At 30.9% G+C, this 11,503-nt stretch overlaps 1 protein-coding gene across 1 annotated transcript; it reads left to right on the forward strand.

The window, feature by feature from the left end:
* The first annotated feature begins 4,940 nt into the window (after positions 1-4,940).
* LOC109818291 (glutamate receptor 2.8) lies at positions 4,941-10,083 on the forward strand. The gene is made up of 5 exons (XM_020383731.2): positions 4,941-5,190; positions 6,012-7,219; positions 8,013-8,325; positions 8,846-9,243; positions 9,730-10,083. The coding sequence occupies exons 1-5, from the start codon at positions 4,941-4,943 to the stop codon at positions 10,081-10,083; spliced, it is 2,523 nt and encodes an 840-aa protein (XP_020239320.2).
* Positions 10,084-11,503: the final 1,420 nt, after the last annotated feature.

An 11,503-nucleotide genomic window follows, 5' to 3' on the forward strand; every position in this document is an offset into this window, starting at 1 on the left:
CATCTAAAATTTACTACAAAGTTAACAGGGAAAACTTTTTGTTGTTCACAAAAAATATTCAAATAGAAAAATCTGACTAATATATTTGAGGAAAGCAACAACATTATACAACCTAATCCTAGTTTATGAACAAGGCTCTAGTAAACAGGTTTAGCTTGCTTTGCTTGTTGCCCTTACTGATAGAACGCTTGCTTATGGTGTGTGAAAGTGAGGAATAAAATGCAACAATTTAGGGTTTCTTTGATTCCCTTTCTCATTATACAATTTGTTTTTAATACAAATCCGCAACTAAAAACTCAAAAACAATTGGAAAATGTTTGTCATCTCTTCCTTTTGTTTCAAGTGTTCTGAGAGGAGAATTTTTTAAAAGACATAAATATACACAGGAATCAATCACTTTGAACTATACTCATAACACAAACAAATTTTGACTGATTGATCAATTTAGGGTAATTTTTAAAATTATTTAAATAAATAGGGTTATTTTCAAACTATTTATACCTTTGAGACTTTTTTGTACAGTGTCGCTATACGTGTCACGTGTATTTTTTGAAGTCATAAAAGCCATATTATGTAAATCGCTACAGCCGATAGCGACTCAAAATGGCTTCAATGAAATTATTGTAGCCTATAGCACCGGCCATTAAATATTTATTTATAAAATAATTTTTTAACAAATATAATTTAAAAAATAAAACTAAAAATATCTAAAATTATTAAACGAATAAAACAGAAATTTAAAATTAAAATATGAAAAAAAATTGATAATATAAAATGGAATAAAAGAAAATAATAATAAAAAAAATTTAAAAGGTGGTTGCTATGAATTTGGATCTTCTCATGCAATTTTCTCTCTCCAGCCTCTCTCCTGCAACATTAGCCATTAAATATATTTAATGGCTCAAATTTAATCTTATAATTAGTGTAACTTCCTAAATGATTAAACTTGAGCCATTAAATATATCTAATGGCTATTAATTTTGTAGGAGAGAGAAAATTGCAGGAGAGGATTCAAATTCGGTCAGTATGGCCTATAACGACACACTGTCGCTATGGCCTATAGTACCACTTATTAAATAATTTTTTATAAAATAATTTGTAACAATTTTAATAAAAAAATAAATTTAAAAGTATTTAAAATTATTATACGAATAAAATAGAAATTTAAAATTAAAATATGAAAAAAAAAATTGATAATATAAAATGGAATAAAAAAAATAATTTTTTTTAAAAGGTGGTCGTTATGGCTACTGTTCCTATGTCCTATAGCACCACTTATTAAATAATTTTTTATAAAATAATTTGTAACAAATTTAATAAAAAAATATATAAAAAAAATATTTTATAAAAAAATGGAATAAAACAGAAGTTTAAAATTACAATTTGAAAAAAATTGATAATATAAATAGGAATAAAAGAAAATAAAATAAATAATTTACTGAAATTAAATAAATTTTTGTAAAATAATTTACTAAAATGTTGAATATATAATAATTTTTAACAGATATATTTTATTTAAAAATTGTGTATAGTGTATAATAAAAAATGAAAAAAAAAATTAGAGACATAATTTATTTATATAAATGGAAATAATAAAAAATACAAAAAAATGAATTACAAAATAATTTTTTTCAAAAAAAACTAGTACAATAAATCTGGAGAAAAAAAATGACCCAATAATCCCAAAAAACAAAAACTTAAAAATAAATAATAAAAAAAAAGGTTGATGTGCTATGGCCCATAGCAACCTCAGTTTTTTTTTTAATTTTTTGTTTTTTTGGATCATTGGGTCATTTTTTTCTTCAAATTTATTTTACCAATTTTTTTTAAAAATTTATTTTGTAATTCATTTTTTTGTGTTTTTCTATATTTTTTCGCTTCACTTTTTTGTATGTGCATTTTTTATTTATATTTCTTTCCTCAGTTTTATTTTTTTGTGTACATTTTTTCTAAATAATTCTTTTTTTGTGCATTTTTTATTTTTTTCCTTCAGTTAATTAAAATACATATGTAAAAGGAAAAAATAAAAGAAAAAATATCAAATATCAAATTAACTGAACGAACAAAATAAAAAAATGCATAAAAAATAATAATAAAATATAATTTTTCAAAATAATATATAAAATAAATCTAGAAAAACTTTAAAAAATAAAAATAAAAAAGGAGGTCATTATGGCCCATAGCGACTTTGTGTCGCTATGAGCCATAGCGCCTCCAGCAAATATATAAATTTTATTTTAAAAATATTCTTTTGTTGTACAAAAATTATTAATATATTTTTAAACATCAAATTTTAAATGAATTATATTTTAAATAATATTTTATTTTTATTAAAAATTATTTTTTTATTATAAAATTTAGCCATTTAAAATGGTTTCGGAACTTGTAGCGACACTAGTTAAGTCGATATAAGCTGTAGCGACTTCTACGTGGCTATATTTAAGCCGTTTTCAATTTAAAAAAAAATTGTCAAGTGGCAAGGATGTCGTTATGACCTATACGACTTTGTACAAAACAACTCTAAAGGTATAAATAGTTTCAAAACAACCCTATTTACGTGAATAATTTTAAAAACCACCCTACAATTAATAGTCAATCAACCACAAATTTTAGGAAAAAGAAAAGTGTTTTTAAAAATAATAAACAAACGAGACCTTGATGGTCTACCTGGAAAGCTGGAACTGAACTCACAAAATAGTCTTTGAAAATTGAAACCATTTGCTGCACACTTGCTCATACAGAGTAATCTCCGGTGAGGATAACATGTTTAATGAGTATTGATGGGAGCCAAAATTAATATAAATTTTTCTTAAATATGCTTACAATCTCTAAATGTGTAGATCCACGATAACTAGGAACTTTTTACATGCTTTCTAATAACTTTCTGAAGTTTACCACAACTTCAAATTTGTACTATAGCGTAAACAACACGTTCGATGTCGATATACGAAGCTTTGAATCTTGTGAAATTCAAGTCCAAGGTTCTTGTATTTTGTTGCTTACCCTTCTTTCTGATTTATCACAATTGTATGTGAATCCTCTTGGCTTTGTAAATTATGTTTTGCAATATTTTTATATATTAAAGATAGTTAAACATAGAAAAGAAAAATATAAAATGAAACGGATAATATAATGAAAGAGAGCAATAGAAGAAAAAAAAAGTGAGTAGTAAAAAAAGCATAATATAAATATCCCATATGAAAGTTGGAATAATATAATTTAAATGATTATAATTTAGGTAAAATATATTTTTTATCTCTAATTTTAAAAAAAATAGTTTTAGTCTCTATAAAATTTTAATATGCTTTTAGTCACTACATTTATTTAAAAATACATATTTTTAGATTTCAATTGAGGACAAATTCCATATCACTTTCGATAAATATAAAAATTAAAAATACGTTAAAATTCCATAGGGACTAAAATCGATATTATAAGATATTTTGAAGAAGTAAAAATATATTTTAGTAATTATATTGCTAAGAAAAGGGAAATAGCTGGGGACCATACACCTTATTTTGAAAGTATTGAGTGGAATAAAAATAAAGATAACAAAAAGGGCGAAAGTGATTAGAAAAAGACAGAAATAAGTATAAAAAAAAATGAGGTGAAAAGGAATGGAGAGAAAATGATATGAAAAAGGAGAAAAAGTAACATCTGTGCTAAGAAAAAGACAGAAATATATATAAAAATAATAATAAAAAAGAGGTGAAAAGGAAATGGAGAGAAAATAAATATGTCTTAATAATAATAATAATTACTAGGAAAATTAAGACAAAGTCTTCGTTTGTCAGTGTCAAGTATTTGTATTATTTCTTCCCAGAATTTTCCACAATGACGTCAGTCTTTAATAATACCAGGACTACTCAGTAACTGTCCAGAAAATAAAAGGGAATATACTGTTAGGAGACAACAATGACTTTGAAAGAAAATTCTCGATTGAAATTTTCAAAGTAGTACGTTTCTTATGCTTAGTTGTCCACGCGCATGAAAATATTACCTTACATTCCAAGACACTTCCTTTTCCAAAGGTTATTATTAGATTTTTATTATTAAATTATGAGTTTATTTCTATGCATTATAAATATAAACCAATTCAAAATCATCATCAATATAATTTTAAATGTAGTTTGTGTAAAAATTAACTAACTTATTATGTATAGTAGTTTGGAATTAGATGAGAGTCTAGAAACCTTTGAACTTTAAAAGCATACACTATTTATCCTAAAACTCTAGTATCCTAAAAAATATGGTTGATGGGTTGTTATATAGCTAGTGAATAAATATGCTTCAAACGCATACTCTCTGGTTGAGAAACTGAAGAGTATCCAGTTTAATTACATTCACCATTCATGTGTATTTTTTTTTTTTTTTAACTATCAAACGTTAAAATTAATGAACGATTGCCCTGACTAATACATTAAGGTAACCCATTTAAGAAGAAAAAAATATTTTCGTACTATTTTTCCTATTGATGACATTTCAAACTGAAATCAAGATCCGAAGACATCAGCAAAGTATTGACTAAGTGAAGTCGGGTACTTGTAAGTTGTTTCATTCGACGCATTGATCTTTATTAAAGATTAAAAACAATTGTGTTTTGAAATGCCGTCCAGAAAAACAGTTATATTTGAAATGCATATTGCTGTTTTAAAATACTTTATTACATTGCTTGGAAACTTTTACTAGGATCTAGTAGTTTGACCCGTTAAAATTAAAAGAAATGTTCTTATTATAAGGTTTATGGTCAAGGTCAATGCAATAATATACTACTACTATGAAGCTAGACTGATTTCAAACCAAAGAGAAAGCACACTTGATTTGAAAGCAATATAATATTTGTATTTCTATATACTGGCATGCAGTGCTTCATAGTAGCAATATTCGTATTTATATAATGGCATGAGTGCCCACAATTGCAAGATTCTATCATAGTAAAAATGCACAAGTTAGTTTTCCTGCTTTGGTTTTTCAACATGCATGTAATCATACTTGGGAAAAGTGCAGCTAATGAGAGTTCTGATGTTAAGGGCATAATAGGAGTTATTATAGATAGCAGTTCTCGCATAGGCCAAGAGCATGCAGTGGCTATAAATCTGGCATTGGAAGACTTTTACCAAAAAAACAATCTGAGTTTTGCTCTGCATATAAGAAGCTCTCAAGGAGATCCTCTTTTGGCAGTTACTGCAGGTATATCTCTCGTATCAGCTCTCTAACTTCAAAATCATGTAAACTATTGAGTCTAGGAAGGGCTACACTCTTGTCTCTTAGTTCCGGCTAGAAAACTTGTTCCAAAACATAAAAAAGTCTCATATTTCTTAAGAATCAAGATTAAAAGTAATTTATGAACACTCTCATTCCATAAATAGAAGCGAGAAGAGAAAAAAATTAATTAATTAATTAAAGACTTAATTTCATATTTTTCTACACATGTATCGTGATTTCACAAGTTTTTTCACCCAATTTTGGGATTTTTACATTTTGTTAACCAACTGTCAAAATTTTGCAATTTTGTCACGTATTTTTAGTTGATCATTTAGCTTTGATCATTAACATAGCACGTTGATTAGTGGAGTAGTACATTAATTGTTGACATAACATATTGTGTCATATCATCATTTGTATATCACATCAGTGATCAATGTGTCAATTATCATGTTAGTAGTCAACATGTCACGTTAACAATTAACTAACGCTGTTAGACGATCAACTAACAAAGTAACAAAATGTCCAAAATTTAGAAAGTCTGGTAGCAAAGTGTATATTAGAAGATTATCCGACAAATTTGCAAAATCATGAAACATAGATGAAAAAATATGCAATTAAGCCTAAAATAAATTATAAAAAAAAGTCAAATAATGTTGTCTTAAGTGTCACTCATTAATTTCCTTTTGAGAACTGCAACCTTTGTCGTTCTTACCAATTTCATCTATATGAAACAACAAAACATTGTCTAGACATGATTTTATCTTTGTTGTGTTCTTCTTACAATGGAATGTATTGTTTGGCAGCGAGGGATCTCATTGATAATCAAAAGGTGCAAGCAATCATTGGACCACAAACATGGGCTGAGACATCTTTAGTGGCTGAAGTCTGTAGCCAAAAGAGCATACCCCTCCTTTCTCTAGCAGATACAACTCCAGAATGGGCAATGCGGAAGTGGCACTTCCTGCTTCAATCCTCACCTAGCCAAATTATGCAGATGAAAGCTATAGCTGAGATCGTGAAGTCTTGGAAACTCTATAATGTTAGCATGATATATGAAGATGGAGACTCATCATTTACTGAAGTTTTATCTCAGCTCTCTGGAGCTCTGACAAAAGTTGGAACAAAATTAAACAATGTTCTAGCAATTGCACCTCTAGTTTCTTCTTCTCTGTTCCAACAACTTGAGAAGCTAAGAGAAGGACAGTGTAGAGTCTTCATTGTCCATTTGTCTTTTCCTTTGACCCTACACCTGTTTGAAACTGCAAAAAAAATGAAAATGATGGGGGAAGGTAATGTATGGATTACCACTAGTACCTTTACAAGCCTTGTTCATTCCTTGAAGCCATCCTCTATCTCCAATCTACAAGGGATCATTGGAGTGAAGAGCTATATGCCAAATCTATGGTACCAACATGTAAACTTCTACCATAGATTTCGGAAAAAATTTTGCTCAGAGAATTTTGAAGAGTTTAATTGTGAGCCTGGGATCTTTGCAGCCCAGGCTTATGATGCTGCATGGATTGTGGTTCAGGCAATGAGAGAAACCAACCAAGGACAGGGTCAAGTATTGCTAGATAAGATTTTACTAAGTAATTTTACTGGCTTAAGTGGAAAAATTCAGTTCACTGACCATAAATTACCTCCAGCACATACTTATCAAATCATTTATGTGATTGGAAGGAGCTACAAGGAAATTGGGTTCTGGTCAGATGGGCATGGTTTCTCAAAATCTTTGGATCAAAATGCTTTTTACAATTCTTCGGTAAAGGAATTAGGAAATGTAGTTAATCCAACTTGTGTCATACGACTAAGAATTGCTGTCCCCTCCACATCAAACTACAAACAGTATGTCAATGTTATTGAAGACCGTTCTGAAAAGGTTACATCCTTCAAGGGATTTTCCATAAAGCTTTTCGATGAAACAGTAAAAAGATTACCATACCATCTAGAATATGATTATTTTGCCTTTAATGGCACATATGATGACCTGGTGAAGCAAGTATATTGGAAGGTAAATGTTTTATTTATTATCATTGAATGTTGTAGCTCACTTCATTGTCGCTAATCATTGATAATAAACTGCTAAGAAAGAGAGATACTTTTAATTTTTAAATGATAACCAAGTCATGTTGCGATTGTGTCTTTGTTAGCTGTTATATTCAATTTGAATACTTTTAGTTGCATTTTCATAATTTCTTTTGCTTTTATTCATTAAACTTTTATACCAATACAAGTTAGAATACCATAGGATTTAGATAAACTTCAATGTTTTGCTGTGCCTAAAATAACTCAATCTTGTATATTGAATAATTGCATTATAACTCTGTCATGTCCTGTGATATTTAAAATTTATTGTATTCTCATGTTCCTGTTCTATCATATTTGTATCCAGTATACTAACCGCATTTGTGCTTAGGAAGACCTAGATATACAGATTCGAATCTCATTAGAATGTTTTTTTCCTTTCATTTGTATTATGAGAATTATGCCAAAACAGTAGAGTTCTTTAATACCAATTCTTATATTGAGAAACATTTTTCTCCTATTTTATTGATTTTCTTTCATCCATACTGGATACCCTTATTTGTTATACAACAAGATGAAAAATAATCTCGAGTGAGCTTTTACTCTGACAATTAATTTCAATATTTATCTTCTACACCCTACCTATACCTTCATTCTCAAGTTTATTTGATGTAAACTTTCTGGTTCTTGCCTAACATAAAGTATGTGGTTGCTCCTAGAAACATTATTACTCTAATCACATTTTCTTTGACATCTAGAATGATCTATGCTTGATGCAGAAATATGATGCAGTTGTTGGTGATGTATCGATAGTGTCAGCACGTTATGAATATGCTTCATTCACTCAGCCCTACACTGATACAGGACTGGTGATGATTGTTCCTGTTAAATCAAAGACAGGCAATAGAGCATGGCTATTCATGAAGCCATTCACAAAGCTCATGTGGATTCTAATATTGGTCATCATTTTCTACAATGGCTTTGTTGTATGGATGATTGAAAGAAACTACTGCCCTGAACTTAAGGGCCCTATTCTGCATCAAACCACAACTGTGCTGTGGTTGGCTTTCTGTTCTATGTTCTCTTTGAATGGTAACTTTATTCTGCTTTATTCATCTATTTTATCCATCCAGTTTCAATAACAACGGATCTCTAACTTCTATTAGAACTTCAGTTCAGGTTCATGATGGTCTAGTTAATATTACTTGACAAAAACTAATATTTTGTTGAAGACTAGTTTTTGGAGGTGTTGAGAATAGATTTACAAAGATTATTTATGCTTAAAAGATGACTTATAATCTTTTAAGTTCTTTTTAACTTATTTTAAATTAGAATAAGTGTTTAATTAAGTTACATACCTAAATGTTGCCTTGATTCATATCATGTTGCCTCACACAAGTCATTTGAGCAAGGGATGATTGATTTGGGTGATCTCCGGAAAGTAATAGATTTAAACATCTGTGCCATCATTTGATCCTGAAAGAAAATCATTTTAATTAAGAATAGAGATAACAAAAATCAAACTTCTGAAAATTTGGTGGTTGTGACTAACTAACAAGTAACACCAGCGACTATCTCAGATAACATTACTTTGCATAATCTGCTGACACAGGGGGCAGGTTGCATAGCAATTTATCAAGGGTGGCAATGGTGGTCTGGCTTTTTGTGGCTCTAATCATTACACAGACTTACACTGCTAGCCTTGCCAGCATGTTGACTGTTGAACGGTTTGAACCAACAGTTGACAGCGTTCAACAGCTAAAGAAAACCAATGCCATGGTAGGATATGATACAGGATCCTACTGTGAAAGATATCTCCAAGATGCATTGGGCATGAATGCAAAAAACATGAAGCCATTTGATTCACAGGAGAGCTATGCTGATGCCCTAAGGAACAAAGAAATAGCAGCTGTCTTCATTGATGTTCCTGGGTCCAAACTTTTCCTTGCAAAGCACTGTAAAGGGTTTGTTCAAGCAGGGCCTACATACAAGATTGGAGGATATGGATTTGTATTGCTTCAACATTTCTTTCACTTTTTTTTCCTTTATAAGTTTCTGAGTAAATGTATAGATTAAGGTACAACCAATCAAAAGGTTAAGATAAACAGAATAATTTCAGCACAGAGATCAACACAAACTTTACTATGTTAGGACAATCTAGATGCAATTTCTTGGGCCATTTTTGCATCGTTCTCCAATCATATTTAAAGTTTCACCTCAGTTAAATGTGTTTTGTTCTTTTTTCTTCCCCTAATATAATAAAGGTTTACACAAAAGATCATCATAGGTTTTTGAGGTGAAATTCCCATTCTGATTGGAAAACACTACTAAAAGCATTTATGAAATTGCATCTAAACTTTGTCCATTGTTTTGATGTATCTTGAGTTTTTAATTGGTTGTACCTATAGGAATTTGTGTTATGAAAGAACTAGTCTTAATTTCTAGCCCCTCAACTTGAACCAAGTTTACTTTTACACAGTTGCAATGTCTTTGCAGGTATTTCCAAAGGAATCTCCGTTGCTTCAAAGTGTAAACAGAGCCCTACTGTACATGTCTGAAAATGGCACCATACGTAATCTAGAAAAAAGTATGCTTGATTCAGAGGAATGTAAAGACATAATTGACACGGATGGAGAAACTACTAGTGTTAGCCCTGCAAGCTTCATGGTGCTCTTTATCCTAACTGGAGGCACTTCAACAATTGCTCTCTTAAGCTACATATTTTCAGTGAATTGTTTATGCGCTGAACAGAGAGCAATATGGAGTCTAATGATGGCTGTGATTAAACGTTGGAGATCTCGAAAGAGACTGTTTTCAAGACAAGTCTACAATGTTGCAGAAATCCTTTAAACTCGTCCAACATTTTCAATTTGCCAGCTTTAGCTTAAACAAGATGGTTATGTAGTATTGTGCAGCCAGGAGTAGGAGCACCAAATATGCAGTCAACACTGTTAAAGGATAACAGATTCTGTTATATTCTGATATCCCTATCAGAATATATCTAATTAGTTATTTATTATTTGTTTAACAATAGAAAAATTTTCTTATTTGTTTAACATATTGTTAGGCATTCTGTTATCAAGCTGATGTATATATATATATATATTGTATACTGATCAATGCAAATTATCACTTTCTGCCACTTCTCTATTTTTCTAACTTGGTATCAGAGCTTTAAGCCTTAATAGCTTCTTGACCGATCCAAAAACCATGGATTCTGCTGCCAACTCAAATAAAAAAAATATCCCCACTTCATTGTGTTCTGTCAAGTTGGACAGAAACAATTATCTGTTGTGGAAATCTCTTGCGTTGCCTTTAATTCGAGGAAGCAAACTCGATGACTATATCTTTGGGACAAAGGAGTGTCCTGACTCCTGAGCAATTCATTACAGAAGAATCAACAAAGAAAATCAATCCTGCTTATGAGGAATGGTTAGCCACCGACCAGCAGCTATTAGGGTGGCTTTTTAATTCAATGACAGAAGGTGATGCCACTCAACTTCTGCACTGTGAAACATCCAAAGAGCTTTAGGAAGGTGCTCAAAGCCTAGTCGGAGCACACACATGTTCTCGTGTCACACTACTCAAGACTGAGTTCCATAGCTCTCGCAAGGGCTCAATGAAGATGGAGGAGTATCTCATCAAGATGAAATTATTGGCGGACAGTCTCAAACTTGTAGGAAGTCCTATCTCCAACACTAATTTGATCACTCAGACTCTGGCTGGCTTGGATTTTGACTACAATGCTATAGTAGTCCAATTATCTGACAAAAACGACTTGACTTGGATTGATATGCAAGCACAACTCCTAGCATTTGAGAATAGACTTGAGCAGCTAAATTCCCTTTCAAATCTGACCCTTAGTCCTTCAACAAATGTTGTAACCAGATTTGACCAAAAAGTGAATCGATCTAACAATCGTGGAAGCTGGAGAGGTAATAATTTCAGAGGTACGAGAGGTGGTAGAGGAAGAGGAAGACTATCCCGAGACAAACCAACATGTCAGGTTTGCGGAAAATTTGGCCACATTGATGTCCACTGCTTCTATAGGTTTGACAAGTCATACAAGGGCCAATCCTCTGATGACAAGCAGGAAAAGCACAATGCCTTCATTGCCTCACCAAATTTCAACGCCTCATCAAATTCAGTTAGAGACCTGGAGTGGTACTTTGATAGTGGTGCTAGCAATCATGTCACACATGACCCTGATCAATTCCAGGAAATCTCTGAGCATGATGGTAAGACCTCTTTAGTTGTTGGTAATGGTGAA

This window comes from Cajanus cajan, chromosome 8 (genome assembly GCF_000230855.2).
Source record: "Cajanus cajan strain Asha chromosome 8, NIPB_CcT2T_4, whole genome shotgun sequence".
Taxonomy (NCBI): domain Eukaryota; kingdom Viridiplantae; phylum Streptophyta; class Magnoliopsida; order Fabales; family Fabaceae; genus Cajanus; species Cajanus cajan.

Excerpts from the sequence above, each read along its gene's own strand:
- LOC109818291 (XM_020383731.2), top strand. The coding sequence starts at position 4,941 with ATGCACAAGTTAGTTTTCCTGCTTTGGTTTTTCAACATGCATGTAATC. Across the intron at positions 5,191-6,011 it reads TCTTTTGGCAGTTACTGCAG|CGAGGGATCTCATTGATAAT; the intron begins GTATATCTCTCG and ends ATTGTTTGGCAG. Across the intron at positions 9,244-9,729 it reads AGATTGGAGGATATGGATTT|GTATTTCCAAAGGAATCTCC; the intron begins GTATTGCTTCAA and ends ATGTCTTTGCAG.